General features: G+C 39.5%; 1 protein-coding gene across 2 annotated transcripts; it reads left to right on the top strand.

The window, feature by feature from the left end:
• Positions 1 to 496: 496 nt before the first annotated feature.
• On the top strand, positions 497 to 8,242 carry LOC141642781 (E3 ubiquitin-protein ligase WAV3-like). Of its 2 annotated transcripts, none has more exons than XM_074451711.1 (3): positions 497 to 992; positions 3,581 to 5,394; positions 7,513 to 8,242. In XM_074451711.1, the coding sequence occupies exons 1-3, from the start codon at positions 726 to 728 to the stop codon at positions 7,538 to 7,540; spliced, it is 2,109 nt and encodes a 702-aa protein (XP_074307812.1). In that variant the 5' UTR covers positions 497 to 725; the 3' UTR covers positions 7,541 to 8,242. The 2 variants fall into 2 exon arrangements, with proteins under 2 accessions (XP_074307812.1, XP_074307813.1); XM_074451712.1 differs by having other exon boundaries at positions 534 to 992; positions 3,584 to 5,394.
• The last annotated feature ends 9,722 nt before the right edge of the window (positions 8,243 to 17,964 follow it).

Below are 17,964 nucleotides of genomic sequence, written 5' to 3'. Positions count from 1 at the left end.
GATTTCTGTCATGCATTTGAAGCCCATTTTGTTGTACTTTTATGTTTGTAATTTAATGTTAAGGACTGTAAGAATTTATGGACTGAGAGAAGATGTAATTTGAGGTCAAATTTGTTGTAAATAATGGTGAAGTTGTACTGTAATAATGCTGGAGTTCCTTGGTTTTAGTGATATAGACTTGACAAGAAGTGGAGGGAAAATGTAAAGTGAAGTTTTTGGTGAGGTTTTTAAAATGTTAAACTTTTTGGTGGGAAGATTATCCCATAATCAAATCAGGTTTAGACCCAAATTTTATCATTTAATAAAGCAACATGCACAATCCCATATGTATTTCTATTGTTTCTTTAATTTTTCTTAATTGTTGTGCAAAACTCCAACTGGTAGAGTGGAGTTGAATGGAGGAAGTATGATTTAAATTGAATGACTTTAAGTCCCAAATAACCTAATTTGAGACATCTTGGCTTAAAGGTGAGTATAATCCCGCATAACACACTTTGGTAGCCCGACATCCATCATTCCCCTCTTTAAACGCAGCGAATCCTCAGCTGTACCCCGAGTGGGCTGTGTAATTAAATCAGCGGTATCCAAAACTGAGGTCTTTCACTAAAAAAAGTCAAAATCCCCAATTAAATATCATTTCATTCCTTCTTTAAAAACCCCCTTCTCTTTTTTAATTCATCTATCTACATCTTCTCTCTATTCATCATCTTGATTTTGAGGGGGCAATGGGTAGTGATAAATGGAAGAAAGCAAAGCAAGCATTAGGATGCATACTAATCCCTCAAACACTTGAACAAAACAATGATAATATTAATATTAATATTAATGGTAGCGTAACTCCAAGTGAGCGGCGTAGGGTTTCAGATGCAGGGGTTTCTCTCTCTTCCACCTCACCATCTGACGTCATCCGTCCACCTTCTCCCATGACTCCTACTCCTTCATCTCAAGGTCTCATGCGTTTCTCCAGGACTTGTTCTAAATCATCTTCCAAGGTTTCCTTCATTTATTTGTCCTATCGTTTCTATATGTTTTTTAATTCATTAATTTACAGCTGTTTGTATGTTTTTGTTTGTTAATTTGTTAATTCAAAATAGGCCACTTGCGGATCCATGTTAATGTAATTATAATATTATGTAGTGTTAGAATTAATCCATTTATTTATGAGCTATTAAACCGTCTTATTTGGATCCTGGGAAACCTGTAAAATCAATTTTGTTGATGTGCATTCATTCTTATCCTTATAATGTGTGCCTGTGGATGTGTGGGATATACAGTGAAGGAATCTTAATAGTGGGAGTGGGAATGGGAAATTGGGTTGAATTGTTCATGTCAAGTCATAAAGTGGAGCCAAAAGTGAGATACAGGACCATCCATCACACACTACTTACTAAACGGGAAAATAAAACGGACTACATTCTTCATTTCTCTCTTATGTATTCCAATTATAATTATAATAATACTCAATGCTAAGTGCTTTGCATCGTCAGCACCAACCTATATGGATGTATCACTATGTATGTATGGATGGCCATACACCATCATTTTTACTCTTCATTTACTTGTCACTCTCCCCTTTTTATGGGGGGGAAAGAAAATTAAATAAAGCCTGTTGACCATGATTGTCAGGTTTCTTAGCCCTACCCTTAAGCTTAATTATGTGTATTAACCACCATATAAATTAATATTAATATTTATTATTTACTGCACCTCATCATTTCCTCTTCTTTTTATGTGTCCCTGCCTCTCTATTACGGAGTATACCTTTTATTTTATTTTATTTTATTTTATTTCGCTCATTATTACTGCTAAAAGATGCTTCATCACTTTCTTAAAACAAAAGCTCTTCTCAACTACATTATCCTTCATGCTTCTGGCTGCCTAACATTGACTTTTGTATTTTGGGTGAACAACTTGGATTTTCATTGAACCTATCTTATTCTTGCTTTCGACTACAAGTTTTACTTTGACAATTTATGTGACATGTTCTATCTTGACCAACTTTTTTATTCTGCTTTGATGGGATTAAAACAACGGAATATTGTCGGTCAATTTTGACTTTAGTTTTTAGTTATCAATTTTGTTTATACATCTCCCTTGCTCTTGAGCATTTACGTTGAATCACAAAATGATTGAAATATTAAATTTATTATATGTGGAAATCTCTGAAACTGCTTCTTAATGATCTACTGTAGTTGGCAAGCTGCTTTCGTAAAAACATGCTCTCTACTCTCTGGATATTTAAATAGCATGCCACGAAGGATTGAGTGTTTGGAATAACAAATGCAAAGTCATCGTTTGTTTTTCAAGTATCTACTTGTTCTTAGTAAATGAGTGTTTTGATGATTAATGTCGGCAGTTTTCCTTTTTTGTTTTCTTTTTTTGGTGGACAACTCATTAGTACATTGTTACATACTATAAAATGCCTCTCTTTTCCTAGATATCTTCTTATTTACTCCGTAATTTTTAGGGACACGAAAATGGCAATTGAAACCCTTAAGTTTAACCAATAGTGAAATTAAGCCCTCTAAGTTTTTAGGGATATTCTGAGGTTTACCCATATGTTTTTTGGAATTCTGACATGAACCTTTAATTTTTTAAGTTTGTCTAATATACCCCTAATATCAATGAAATTCCTGCTGATGACTTCAATACTCAAATTCATCTCGTTTAAATGTTATGTTTAGACAGTTTATTAGTTGCTCATCCATAACTAGTGGAGCCATCAACCTAATAATTGTGTTACCATCAATACGCCTCTTTTGATAACAAAACTTAACCATTAAAAAATCAAAGTTATGGAATTTAAGTTAGTTTAGGATCTAATTATTGACTTTAGGGATAAATTAGATGATTGAAAAAATAGAGAGGTACATAATAGAAAACTCTTGGGTAATAATTGACCATTATCAGATGTTTTTACATTCTCTTATTTCTTTGATGGCCTAAAACAATCATAGAGCGTCGTCACTGCGTTATATTTGGTGCTTTATTTCGACGCTGTTCAGGTGACTCGTTTAATTGTGAACTTTTGATTTTAAGCATTGCCCGTGAACTTATGGTAATCTTTGACATATCTGCTTATTTTGTAGCTTTATGTTTTGATGATTTTGGGAGAAATGTGCATTTTACGGACTCAGAGTACCTAAAAACTTTGAGGGAGCAAAGTGGGCAAGGATGTTAACATATCTGCTTATCTTGTAGCTTTAAATTTTGTTGCTCTAGGTGAGGAATGTGAGTTTTAAGGGGGTGGAGTACCTGAAAATTTTTGAGGGTGCAAAGTGGGTAAGAATGTCAGAGAAAGCAGGCTGCATTTTTGTTAGAAGAAGATAGGACACTAGTTTTTTCTTATGCAAAGCCTTCAATACATAATAGCTTCTCTTATTTGAAAGCTAAACTAATATGAGAATAAACTAAACTTTATTTTGCGGCTTATAATTGCTCTATTTGCATGAGCAGTCGAAACACTTCTCATCTACTTGAGTATTATTTATTCAGGAATTTTTCTTTACAAATTTTGCTATTGGTTCTTATTAAAAAGTTTCTTCTATTCTTATTAGATATTTCTTTGTTTTTGTTACAGCAGAAGACTTGTGCTATATGCCTGAATAGTATGATCCCAGGCCAGGGCCTTGCTATATTTACCGCCGAGTGCTCACACTCCTTTCACTTTAATTGTATCACCTCTAATGTGAAGCACGGAAATCGTGTATGCCCAGTTTGTAGGGCAAAATGGAAAGAAATTCCTTTCCAAAGTCGGACCCCTGGCCCTCGTGAAAAGCTAAGAGGAAACATGCCGTCTTGGAACAGAAATGACCTTTCCACAGAAGGGAATCATTTGCAAGCTTCTGAGCCCGGGATCTATGATGATGACGACTTCATTGAGGAGCAAAGGCGGGTTAGAGAACAATCTGTGGATAGTACCTCAGACAACCAAAGGATTGAGATTAGGACATGCCCTGAAGTTTCTGCCATTCCCAAGTCAATTTCTTATGCTGACTTTACAGTTCTCATACATCTGAAAGCTCCCATCGCAGGATCTCAAAATTCTCGTGCGCCTGTCGATCTTGTAACTGTATTGGATGTAAGCGGCAGCATGGCAGGTACCAAGCTTGCGTTGCTTAAACGGGCTATGGGGTTTGTTATACAGCACCTTGGCCCACATGACCGTCTCTCGGTTATTGCATTTTCTGCTACAGCCCGCCGGTTGTTTCCCCTTCGCCGGATGAACGACATTGGACGGCATCAGGCACTCCAGGCTGTCAATTCTCTTTCCTCAAATGGGGGAACAAATATAGCTGAAGGTCTCAAAAAAGGTGCCAAGGTAATGTTGGACCGAAAGTGCAAGAACCCAGTTAGCAGTATCATTCTCTTATCCGATGGGCAGGACACATACACAGTAATGGGACCTGGTGGGGCCCAATCAAGGACAGATTACAACTCACTTCTTCCAAGTTCCATACAACAGAGTTTACAAATTCCAGTTCATACGTTTGGGTTTGGAGTAGACCATGATGCTGTTGCAATGCATTCAATCTCTGAAGCCTCCGGGGGAACATTTTCATTTATAGAGGTGGAGAGCGTGATTCAAGACGCATTTGCTCAGTGCATGGGAGGTCTACTCAGTGTGGTGACACAAGAACTTCTTGTGTCTGTGGAATGTGTTCACCCTACCCTGGAGCTGAGATCTATAGAAGCTGGAAGCTATTTCGTACAGCTTACAGACAATGCTAGATTAGGTCAGATTAATGTCGGGGATTTGTATGCTGAAGAAGATAAGCATTTCCTGGCCACTTTGAATATCCCCAAGGCATCAATCAATGAGATGCCGCTTCTGAAAGTAAACTGCTCCTATCGGGACCCACTTACAAATAATCCGATAAGTTTAGATGAAGTTGTGGTCAAGATTGACCGACCTGAGACACAGGGGCCTGGCCCACTTGTGGTTTCCATTGAGGTGGATAGGCAACGTAATAGGCTAAGAGCAGCGGAAGCTATGTCAGAAGCAAAATCTGTTGCTGAGGGTGGTGATCTAGCTGGCGCAATATTAATCCTCGAGAGATGTCGAGAGATGCTGTCAGCGAGCACGTCTACTCAAGCTGGGGATCCAATGACAGTAGGCCTAGGCAACGAGTTACGGGAGATTCAAGAGAGGATGTGTAATCGTCAGATATACGAGGCATCTGGAAGGGCATATGTTTTGTCGGGACTGAGTTCTCATTCTTGGCAGAGGGCAACCGCAAGAGGCGATACCACAAGCAGTACCAGTCTTTCTCAAGTTTATCAGACGACCATGATGGCTGATATGATCACTCGCTCACAGACAATGGTCTTTGGAAATGTGCCTTCTCTTCCTGTGGCGCCTCCTCGTTCACTTTCACAGCGTCTTAGTCCTCGGTAATTTGCAGCGTATTTTTAATTATTCCTTAATTATTTTAGATTCCTTAGATGTTGGTAGTATGCTACAAAAGGTGGGGGAGAAGAAATTCTAATTGTGAAAAATGGTGTGGGTATACCTTGCACATTGTAAATGACTAAATAATTGGGGTAAAATTGGTAAAAAATTTTGATGGGAATTCTGGTTTTTTTTTTTTTTTTTTTTTTTTTTTTTTTTTTTTTTAAGGTAAGGAAACTAGATTGATTAAAAATCAATCTATACCATCCTTGCGGATGAGAAGGGTAAGAGAAAATCAGAGATTTTCAAATTACCAGGTGGCCATTTGTTGTTTTTTTTTGTTATTTTTTTTCTTTTCAATTTGGTAGTAATCTTGATGTTAAGTACATAAAAAGAGAGAAAAAGAACAATGTTTCTCTCTTTTGGAGGAAGAGGGGTATAGCCTTGCATAAGTGTAATAGCTTTTGAGAGGGTTGAATTGTTGGCCAAAGTGAATGAAATATTCACTCTTGATTCTTTCCTCATATTTTTATGCATTCTTGATCTACTTGACTTGACTTTTGTTTCAAGCTTTGAGTCTTTTTAGTGATTTGTCTGATTGTGGCTAATCACTTTGCTAATTACTTGTACTTGTTTAAGCATTTTATCCCATCTAACCTTGCCTAGATTGTTGCATTTCTTTGGTGGACCCTTCACTTTTATGGGCTCTAGGTCTCTTCAAACTTGCTGCTTTTATGCGCACCTTTTCTTATGGAGTATTACTGGTATGGTATCTGGTCAATGTGTACCAATTTAAACAATCTGAGTGAAAGTTAAAGTTTTGTTTTGAGATTGAGACTCATGGACTAAAATATAATGGACTTCATGTACCAATTTAAACAATCTGAGTGAAAGTTACGACCGCATGTATCCGACTTCTACTTGCCATCCGTGAGAGGCTTTGCAGCTTTCACACTAAAGTCAATAACCCAAGGGAGAGATTTGAGCTCGATATTTGTTGTGTACGTTCCTCCACAATAATTAATGAAAGCAACTGATAGGTTCCGTTGGTTACAACTAAAAAAATTAGCTAGGACTTATTGGTAGAAGTAATTGCAATGTGACTCAAAATTATAGGGAGTACTTATTCCTGCATTGCAGTAGAAGGCTTGACAAATTGTGCTAAGAAAGTAGGTAAGGTACTTAGGCAAGTGCCAAATCTGGAATTTGGATTGATTTTCATTTAAGACACACGCCTGATTTAGGTGGTTGTCATGTAATTGAAACAATTGACTATTAGAAGCACGTTTGATTGATGGTACGACTTTGATAGTTTGTTTGATGTTAATGTTCCATGACATACTTGGTTTATGCCATGAAAACTGGCAAAATTACTTGACTCTGAATTGTGGCCATTTTTATTTATTAAGTTTTCAGTTGTCAATGATATACTTCGTATGTGCATTGTCCCATGGGTTGCTTTTTCAGAGTGACTGTGTAAATACTAATCTGTACAAAGCGGATGTGATTTGGGCATGTAGCACCGGTCCTAGTATGGTACTTTGCATGTCAGACACGAATGACCCAGGTATTCATAGAAATGATAATCTGAGTCTGAAAAGAACAAGAATGAATGGAAAGCAGAGTTCATATTTTCATACTCCGTAATGACGAAAAAGTCTTCACAGTTATGGTAGTGATGAGGGATAGAAAGTGCATACGGCCATGATTTGAACCAAAGGGTGGGTGAGAAATGAATCAGCAAATACTCATAAAATCAAATTGTAGGGTTCGTGCTTAGATATTTCATTCTTGTTTTTGCATGGGTAATGGGCCATTTATGTTTCGTTGTCTTCATTTGTCTATTGTTTGGATGCAAAAAAAAAAAAAAAAAAAGAAAAAAAGAAAAAAAAGAAAAAAAGAAATAGAAAATAGGGGGATTGGGATCGGGATCGGGATCGGGATCGGGATCGGGATAAGAAGGGAAGGGAAGGGAAGGAGAATAGAGAGAGACGGCTATTGATAGTGTCAAATTGTGACGAGTCAATAGGTTAATGTTATCACAATAAACATGCTTGATACCGTGTTTTAGTGGGACTTGTTGTAATATCTAGGTTTTTGACTTTTGGTTGTAATTTTAGAGCCTTAGCTTATAACTTACCAAGGTGAAGGAGGAGACGCAAAGGTAAGCCAAATGGAATAAGTGCAAAGTCAAGAAAAGTAAGCTAATGGAAGATTTGATGCCTTGGCATAGACAAACAAGAGCCAAAATGAAGAATTGAAAACTCGGTTTCACAAGGGTCAACTTCAAATGGATATATCTCGAGTTCTAGAGCTCGTATCGACGCAAGGCCAAATGGAGGTGAAAGCTTGTGATCTTAGCTTTCCAACGGTAGGTCACACGCCTCGTTTGTCCAAGAAACGAGAGAGATATGGCCTTCGCAAGATGCTGTTGTCAGTCTGAGTGCGCGCACTGCAAGATAATTGTGCAAGACTGTTGGCGCCGCTCTAGATTTCGCAATTCTAGTTCCGTGTTTTGGGCTTTCTTAAGGGACTTAACCTAGATTCTCGTGCCTCCCTATATATATCTAGAATTTTGAGATCTAAAAGGAGGACTCCTACTCTCATCTAATCATCTAATTATTGAATAATCTCTAGAAACTTGTAGTAGGAAGAACACTTTATTTTGGGTGAAAGTTGTAATCTTTTAGCTTTGGATGTTAATCTTTCTTCATTTCTTGGGTTTTTCTAAGAATATGGAAGGCTAATCTTCCCTTTGCTTGATGTAATTTGATCAAAGTATCCAACTTTGGTAATTGTAAGACTCTTAAACCTCTCTTAATTTATCTAATGCTCTTTTCTTGTGCTTAATTTCTTATGTTGAGTAATTGAATGTTTGGGTTGGCCATCCTTGCATGTTATTCACTTGACTAGTGCAAATCCTAAGGAAATTGTCTAATTTAGTTGGGATTGTTGAAGCAAGTTTGTTGTTTGTTGAATTGGTTTAAAGGATTCTTACAACAAATAGAAAAGTCCATGTCTTTTGCTCATTTGTATGGTTTAATCTTATGAGGAATTGATCCTAGCTTCATCTTTTGGTAAATTCTTAATGCTCATGCTTAGTCTCTTTTCATGGTTTAATGATTTGTTGCTTAAGCTTGAAGGGTATGTGTAGATGGTTTAATTTACATGTATCAACATCTTGAGGTGATAGTATTGGGTAGATAATTGTGAGAGAGTAAAAAGAGTCAAGCTTTACCATTATTGGGTTACTAAGAGAGAATTACATCAAGTATTCCCCTTAATATTGAATCTTGCATACTAGTTGTTTGTGGAATTGTCTCAATAGGAAGATCTCCAATCTTTACTCATACTTCCATGTTTGTTTCCCAAAACCAATCCTTTTTCATCTATGTTTCCTACTAGTTGACCTTTGTTAATACCCATTGTTTGTGATTAGTGCCTTTTGTTAAGTTTAAATTGTCATTAAGATCTTAATTAGTAGTAGAGACCTACTTAGTAGTCAATAGTTTACAATTCAAGTTTTTAGTCTTAAATCCCTTCTCTTGGGTTCGACCCTTACTTCCCTTTACTACTATCCTTAATAGCATAGTGTAGAGTGAGTTTGGTTTATAAATTGTTAATTTGATAGGCTAATTCTAGTATATTACGACACCTAGTTTTCCTCCTACCAGCTATATATAGCTCACTTAGTTCACACAAGTTACTTGTAATCATAAAATTTACTAAAGATTAATAGAGAAAAAGGAACATACATCGGATGTACTACATCCAACTTTTTTATTTTTTGAGCATATATGTATTTTTTTTGAGCTTATTGCCTCAAACTTTATTTGTTTTTGAGCATATGTATATTTCTTTGAGATTTTAAAGTTTATAAGTTAGATTTTAATATTTTTTCCGTCAAAACTCAAATTTAACTAAACTAATATGTAATATTTTTGAGTTTTATTGTAATTTTTTAGAGCTTAATTTTTTAAGTGAATAAACTCAGAAACTTTATAGTAAAACTCAAAAACTTTAAAATAAAACTCAAAAACTTGATTAGAATACTCAAAAACTATAGAATTGGAGGTAATACATCAGATATATAATCCTCTTACTGAGATTAATACAATCTACAATATTCACGTTCTTCATTTTTTTCTTAATTTCATATTCAATCTCCATTAATAATGTTCGTACTAAGTTCTTATATGGCATCAATATAAGGATATGATTCTGGTTATTTCTTCAGTTTGTTTATCTTTGTCAATCAAAAGAATTGAGAAGTATGTTCCTGGTTCATTTGATTTTTTCTTAATCATTAGAATTGGGAATTCTGTTATTCGTTCATTCAATTTTCTTGCTCAATCACCAGAATTGGGGAAAATTGCTTCTGCAAAGTCATTGGTAATTAGTTCTAAGATTTGATATTTTTTTTTTCTATAACTAGTTGTTGCGCCGCGCTGTTCCCTAATTTGGTTCCTCATTGCACAGTTTTTTTTGTATTTTATTTTCTGGTGGCCATAAGCTTGCAAGACCATGTTCTCAGCGTGTGTTTGAGTATGTTGATTAGCATTCTGCGTAATAAATTAGATTATAACAACGGACATGCAGAATACTCGCTATTTCAGTTTAGGCAATATATATAAAGCGTAGCACACAGGCGTTTCTCAATTTGTACGACTTTCCGCGCTGCCTTCATCAGTTGCATTTGAATATCTGCCTTTTAAGGCAACAGAAGACTCAAGAAGCCCTGCTTAGCATATTATGTAGTGTAGTAGATGCTAGAGCTTAGTCAAACATATAGGTCAGTTTACATTGTACTAAAGTGAATGGATTTTTGATGTGTCTAATTTATATATGATTTTACTCCCTATTTTAGCTCGGTTTATTTGATTATTACAATTTTATTAGTATATTTGTGAGCTAATTCCGTGTTCTAGGTGTATTGGTTGTATTCATTGCATTTTGTAGGAAATGAAGCATTCGGTAGCTTTTTCCCGTCAAGTTAGCAAGCACCAAAGTTCACGAGGCTAATGGAAACAAGACTTGACCATGGAGGGGGCGTTTTGGGAAGAATTGGGAAATCCCGAGTGTTAGGCCTGGAAATCCGCAGACCACCCTGATCATCATTTCATCTAAACCTGACTGCCAGGCTCTCAGGGTGCTAGGCTCTCAGGGCACATGAAGTTAGGCGTCAGGCCATGGAGAGGACACCGGTCCAAATATCAGGACAATATTTGACCAAATCCGCGTATATTAAAGGAAATAAATACGCAGCATTAAGTGTAAAGATTACGCAGTTATTACGGTAATTAAGAAGGATATATTTGGCAATTATTACCAGCAATTATGGAGAATATTCAGCCTTCAATGCTTGATCATGCAGCCGTTCAAGATGGGAAGCTATATAAAGAACACTTGAGAGATCTGAAGAAGGACATCATTCAAACACAAGAAGAAGAACACACATTACTTAGAAATACAAGCATTATTGTTATCATTAGAATATTCTCTCAAATCATATAGTGAAATCCTCTCCTGGCTTGGTGCCCGTGGTTTTTTCCCATTCAAGGGTTTTCCACGTACAAAATTGTTTGTCTTGTTATTTCTATTATCTTATTTACAGCTTAAATCGTACCGTCAACCCGACGTAAATCTAATTAGAGCTAGTTAACCCTGCACAATATCACCCTGACCTGATTTCGCCTTGCGCAAAATCCACACAAAACAATTGGCGCCCACCGTGGGGCATCTAGCTCTTTAAACCCCTTTTTTCTCATCTTACAAAAACTTAAAAACCTACAAAAATGGCCCAACCCACCGTTGAAGATCAATTGAATGCAGCTCTCCAAAAAATCGCTGAGTTGGAAAGCCTGAAAGAAAAAGTGGCCCAAACTGAAGCAGAGATCCTGCTATTTAAAGAATCTGAGTCAGCCCTGAAACAAAAACTGGAAAAAACCCAAGGGGCAGGCTCTAGATTCCAACCAGGAACCCCATTTTCATCAATTATTAAAAACATTGATTTTTCCAGTTTTGGGAGCCCAAATACTCCTAAAATCACTAACGTAGATGGTGATGAAGAGCCGAAAAATGATGATAAACCTGATGAATCTGCAGCAGCCTATCATGATGGCGTAGTTCGGAGATCAAGAAACTCAATGAAAAATTTGACAAGATACCAGTGAGTACCGCCAAGTATGGAAGAAGCGCCCGACGCCTATGCTGATTCACCCTTCATAGACGAAATAGCCAAAGTAGACCTACCAAAGAAGTTCACAATTCCATCCATGAGGGTCTATGATGGAACCACGGATCCACAAAATCACGTGGCTCTTTACAAGCAGAAGATGTTGGCTGCATCCATTCCCAGCGAATTCAGACAAGTTTGTATGTGTAAGGGATTTGGGACGACCTTGACTGGCCCTGCCCTGCAATGGTACATCAACCTGCCTACTGGCAGTATCCATTCCTTTGCCAACTTGATTAACAGTTTCAACCAGCAGTTCGCAAGTAGCAGGGAGTTGGAGAAACGATCCAGTGACCTTTACCGAGTTACACAGAAGCCTGATGAAACACTCAGGACATTCCTTGCAAGGTTCAACAAAGAAAAAGTATCTATACTCAGATGTGACGTTGGAACAGCAGTGGAGGCATTTAGACAGGGGTTACTACCACATAGTGACTTATACAATGAACTCACTAAATATCCCTGCCACACCTTCGAAGATGTTCAGGCCAAGACCCTTGCCTTCATCAGGCTGGAAGAAGATAAAAGCTACAAGCTTGGATCACCCAGTGGACCAAGGGATCATGAAAAAAGCAATAGAAAAAGCAACAGAGGGAACAATTACAGACCTACTCCATATTCCAGGCCAGATCAATCAGAAGTCAACCTGACTCATGAATATCAAGGTAAGGTTAAGGTTTATCCACCTATCTCCGAACATAACTTTTGTGTTGATACTGCAGGATTGATCCAGAGGCTTGACAACATGGGAACATCTGTTAGATGGCCCAGGAAGGTAGAAAATCCAAATCCCAGAAGAGACAATTCAAAATGGTGCGAATTTCACATGGATATTGGACACACAACGGATGATTGTTTCACTCTGAGGAAGGAAGTGGCTTACCTGCTGAAATCAGAATACTTAAAAGACCTGATCAAGTCAAAAGGCAGGAATGAAAACCAGGATAAAGAAAATCAGGAGCACAAGCAGGATCGCAGCCTCCCTCCTCCACCACCACCACTCTATGAAGTAAAATTCATATCAGGCGGTTCAGAGATCTGTGGCCTGACAAGCTCAGCAGCAAAAAAGATAGCCAGGACACCAAGGAACGTGTCACCCTGCAAGTTGGATCCAGTTCCAACAATCACTTTCAATGATTGCGACCTAGTGGGCATCCCTGATGTTCATCACGATGGCCTGGTCATTTCTATGCAGATTGGAACAGCCACAGTAAGAAGAATCCTGGTAGATGGAGGCAGCTCTGTAAACCTGATCATGCTTGACGTACTGAAAGCCATGAAGATAAACGAGGATTAAATCACCAAAAAATCCTGCGTTCTAGTAGGGTTCAGTGGAGAAACCAGGAGCAGTCTAGGAGAGATCCACCTCCCAACCTATGTGGAAGGAGTCTCATCCTACGAAAAGTTTGGGGTCCTTGACTGCTTGTCATCCTACAACGCCATCCTGGACAGACCCTGGATTCACAACGTCAAGGCCGTACCTTCAACCTATCACCAGTGCATCAAGATACCAACAGACTGGGGCATAGCCACAATCAAAGGGGATCACAAGACAGCCCAGGAGTGCTACACATCAGCCTTGAAGCCTTCCAAGGCAGGTAAGTCCCTGGCATAGCAATTACAGTACCCTGTCAGGAGCACGTATGTAGCACCTCCCAAAATGGAAACAGATCAGGTAATTCTAGACCCTGAGTACCCTGACAGGTATGTTTTAATAGGATCCGACGCACGGATAGTGTCGGGCCTAAACTGGTAAAATTTCTTAAAAATAAATCATCTTGGTTTGCTTGGTCACATTTTGATATGACTGGAATTAGCGCTGATATTATTACTCATAAGCTCAATGTTGACCCATCTTTTAAGCCTGTGCAACAGAAAAGGCGCAAATTTGCAGCTGAAAGAAATACCATAATAAATGAAGAAGTAGAAAAACTCCTGGATATGGGGATGATCAGGGAAGTAATGTACCCCGAGTGGTGGCTAATGTAGTTGTTGTGCGAGAAAAAGAATGGAAAGTGGAGAGTCTGCGTGAGACTACACCGACTTGAACAAAGCCCGTCCTAAAGATCCGTTCCCCCCCGCCTCATATTGATGCCATGGTAGACGCAACAGCAGAGACCACGAGATGCTAACATTCATGGATGCTTCCAAAGTGGATTCAATCAAATAAAGATGCACCCTGCCGACCAGGAGAGTATTGCATTCATTACAGACCGAGGCATATATTGTTATTAACCGCCATGCCTTTCGGCCCGAAGAATGCAGGGGCAACGTATCAAATACCGGTCAACATGATGTTTAAAGACCAGATAGGTGACATCATGGAAGTATACATAGATGACATGGTGGTGAAATCCAAGAATGCAGAAGATCATGTGAAGCACCTGGAAGTAGCATTTGAGATATTACAAAAATATAACATGAAGTGAACCCGCAAAGTGCCACTTTGGGGTCTCTGCAGCAAATTTCTTGGATATATGGTCACAAAGAGAGGCATAGAAGCAAGCCCTGAACAGATAAAGGCCATCCTGGAACTACAGTCACCCAAGTCTGTCAAGGATATCCAAAAATTGACAGTCGGGTAGTAGCCCGAACCGCTTTATATCAAGATCTTCGAAAGATGCAAGACATTCTATAACTTACTCAGAAAAATAAACAATTCCAAAGTGGACGGACGAACATGAGGGCCTTTCCAGGATCTAAAATCCTATTTATCATCTCCACCCATCGGCTAAACCAGAAAAGGGAGAACCTTTGTCGATATACCTATCGTCACCGACACAAAGAATCGTGCGATCCTGGTGAAAGAACAGACGGGCAAAGAACATCCGTCTACTATGTAAGTAAAAGCTCGCTAGATCTTTGAGTTGAGGTATGAACTACTTGAAAAATATGTTCTAGCATTGATAATGTCGTGTACCAAGCCGAGACCTTATTTTGAAAGTCACCCAATTATAGTCAGGACCAACTTACCCATAAAGTCTGTCCTACGTAAGCCTGAACTTTCGGGCGGGATGGCCAAATGGTCGACTGATTAGTACATATGACATCTCCTTTGAACCAGGGCGGCCGATCAAATCGCAGGCCCTAGCAGACTTTGTGGTCGACTTCACCCTAACCGGAACCAGACCTAATAAAAGAGGTCAACCAACTAGAAAATAAAACCCTAGACCAAGAATGGACCTTGTTCATAGATGGGGCATCCAATGCCAGGGGGACAGGGTTGGGATTAGTACTTAAATCACCCCAGGGAGATGTAATAGCTCAGGCTGTAAGCTGTGAGTTCAAAGCTACCAACAACGAAGTAGAATATGAAGCCCTGATAGCAGGCTTAAAGGTATGTCTAGACCTCGGTGTTCAAAACCTAAAGGCTGGACCCTACCTGAGATGCTTGGAGCCTGACGAAGCCAAGCTAGTACTTCAAGAAATACATGATGGACACTGTGGCAATCATAAAGGAGGAAAGAGCCTGGCAAGCAAAGTTCTCGGGACAAGGCTACTCTGGCCTACGCCGAGGGTCGATCGCTGGAATACTCTTCGAAATGTGAAGCTTGCCAAATCCATGCGCCAATCATACATCAGCCATCCGAACTCCTTCATTCAATCTCCGCGCCCTGGCCATTTATAAAGTGGGGGCATGGACATTGTGGGAAAACTGCCTGTAGCTCCAGGGCAAAAAGTCTTCATGTTAACCATGACTGATTACTTCTCTAAGTGGATCGAGGCTGACTCTTATAGGCAAGTAACCGAAAAAGAAGTAATATCCTTCATCATGACAAACATTATTTGCAGATATGGAGTCCCATCAGAAATAGTATGTGACAATGGAACTTAATTCGTGGGTAAAAGGACCCAAGCATTCTGCCAAGAATGGAATATCAACCTGGTAACATCAACCCCTGGATAACAGGCAGAGTCAAGCAACAAGGTAGTCATAAGCCGCCTAAAAAAGAAGCTGAAAAGAAGACGAGGCAGATGGGCTGAAGAACTTCCATTAGTACTATGGGCAGACAGGACAACTCCAAAATCGCGACATGGCCAAACACCTTACTCCCCTGGTGTATGGTCGCGAAGCTATCATCCCCAGAAGTATGAGTACCAACATCCGATCCGGCTGAACAACGTTGAAACAAACAAAGACCGATGCAAGATAACTTAGTCCCGACGGTAAGAACTAAGAGACGCTACCAAAATCAGGATGGCATCATATCAACAAGCAGTTGCCAGGACTTACAATAAAAACGTCAGGGTCAGGGTCTTCAAAGAAGGAGACCTTGTCCTATGCAAAGTGTTTCCAAATAAAAAGGAAAAATCAGCAGGCAAGCTAGCTCCCACATGGGAAGGCCCTTACTTAATTGATTCAATTGTTGGACAAGGAGCATACAGGCTCCAAACACTAGAAGGGGAAATGATCCCAAGATCCTGGAATGTAACTCATTTAAAACTATTCCATATGTAAAGATCAGATCAAAGGCTACATCGGTACAAATTCAATCACTACTCAACGATGTGCTATGTGATGAACTACATCTTTATATGACTTGTCTGTATTTTATACCTGTTCAACTAACCCATCTATTTACCTTTTGAATCCTTAACAATTATACATGATAAAAGATTATACGCATAAATATTCAGGATTGAGGGCTACTCTACTATATATTCCTGAAACAAAAATTTTGCACTTAACCGTGCCTAACGAGTTAGTAACCATCATCGGATACAGTAAAAAGTCAGGACCAATCAGGCATAAAATAATTGCCTGACCTGACTAGGTTTATCGCCACGGATAACAACCTACCGGACGCAAAGCAAGACGGTGCAAGGGTGTTTTATCCCGACCATCATCTAAAATGCCCTCTCGACAGCCGAATACCAAGCCCTCCAGCCAGGCAGGGGACATAAGCCCTCCTGACAGGCCGGATTTTCCACCCTTTCAACCATTATAGCAAAAAACTATACTTGGTTGAAATACTTATGACAAAAAATTGAAACAAAGATGTGCAGGTTATTTAGCCAAAATCATGCAAACAAAATATTTGACAGGTCCAATAGGATGAAACTCACAAATCAAGCAAAGACAAAAAGTGAAATCAGCCAAAAGAAGGCCATCATGTCTATATTAATAAACCCTTACCCCCCGGGGCAAAGGTACCGAAATATTCATAAATGACCCAAAACAGGAAAACCAAAATAATGTTTGTCCAGGGACATCCCCCCTGGATGGGCCAAAATACCAACTGAAAATTATTAAATATTACTCCTTCTCCTCGAATAAAGAAAGATCGCAACCCGCTCCCCACTCTTAGCCGGCTCGGCCCAACGCCCGCTCCCCGGAGAGTCGACCTCCTGTTCATTCTCCAAATTATGCAGTCGGGATACTCGGCAAGCAAAGAAAAGCCATCTCACCAGAAGCGCCCCATTTTGCCCTGGCCTCGACAGTTCCGACATGGCAGCCGCCCTTCCCTTAATGTAGAAATAGAGGGAGGCATCATCCAACTTGAACTCCAAGTCATCCCTCTCTCCGGGTAAGCTCTTCATTCCTATCCAGGGCCTCCCGCAATGTACCGCGTGCTTGAAGTCGCCTCGTCTTAGCAAGATCCCTCTCACCGCACTCTTGTCAAATCGCAGTCTTGGCGCCAAGTCCCTTGCAAATTCCGGCTCGGACTTCAACCTATCATAATTTGATCTCATCGATCAATCCTCGGCTACCAAAGAAGTAGCCCGATAGGCATTATGGAGACAGTCGCGGCACCGACCAAAGACAAGAAAAGTATGAGTAACTTATACCAACAATAGAAGACTACCAAAAACAAAACACATGGAAACGATTCCAACATACCTCCTTTACAAAGCCGGGGCACCGACCCAAGAGGTCGATCGAATGATCCATCAAGCAACCGCCGAGTAGCAGTCTCAACAGGGTTAAGGGTGAGCATGACATCCGATTTAGAAGCCGGATAGTCCCTGATCTTCACCCTAGCAGCCTCCATATTTTCCACCCTGGCTCTCACCTCCCTAACCGGGGCAGAATTATCAACATCTTCAATTTTCCTTTTTTGGGCTGCTGAACTTGTTCCAGCAGGGACAGCAGGTGCAGTAGTGACCTTGGCAGCATTGGACTGCTCAGTCAAATCAATGACAAAGTTCAAGATCCCCGCTCCCCGAGGACCTTCCTCCTTAATCTTAGCCACTGGCCGAGAGGTCACCCATACCAAACCCGGCAAGTCGAATAGATGACCCGGTAGCCGCAACACGAAATGCTATATCAAAGCAATATAAACCAAGTATTATTAGGAAGTCCAGGTAGAAAGAAAGGAAAGATAAAAAAGACTTA

The sequence above is a fragment of the Silene latifolia genome, chromosome 2 (assembly GCF_048544455.1).
Source record: "Silene latifolia isolate original U9 population chromosome 2, ASM4854445v1, whole genome shotgun sequence".
In the NCBI taxonomy this organism is placed as follows: domain Eukaryota; kingdom Viridiplantae; phylum Streptophyta; class Magnoliopsida; order Caryophyllales; family Caryophyllaceae; genus Silene; species Silene latifolia.
Note: the sequence above shows the minus strand (reverse complement) of the source record. Positions and strands in the feature narration are given on the sequence as shown.

Coding starts and splice junctions, on each gene's coding strand:
- LOC141642781 (XM_074451711.1), top strand. CDS start 726: ATGGGTAGTGATAAATGGAAGAAAGCAAAGCAAGCATTAGGATGCATA. Junction 993..3,580: donor GTTCTAAATCATCTTCCAAG/GTTTCCTTCATT, acceptor TTTTTGTTACAG/CAGAAGACTTGTGCTATATG. Junction 5,395..7,512: donor TCACAGCGTCTTAGTCCTCG/GTAATTTGCAGC, acceptor TTGTAATTTTAG/AGCCTTAGCTTATAACTTAC.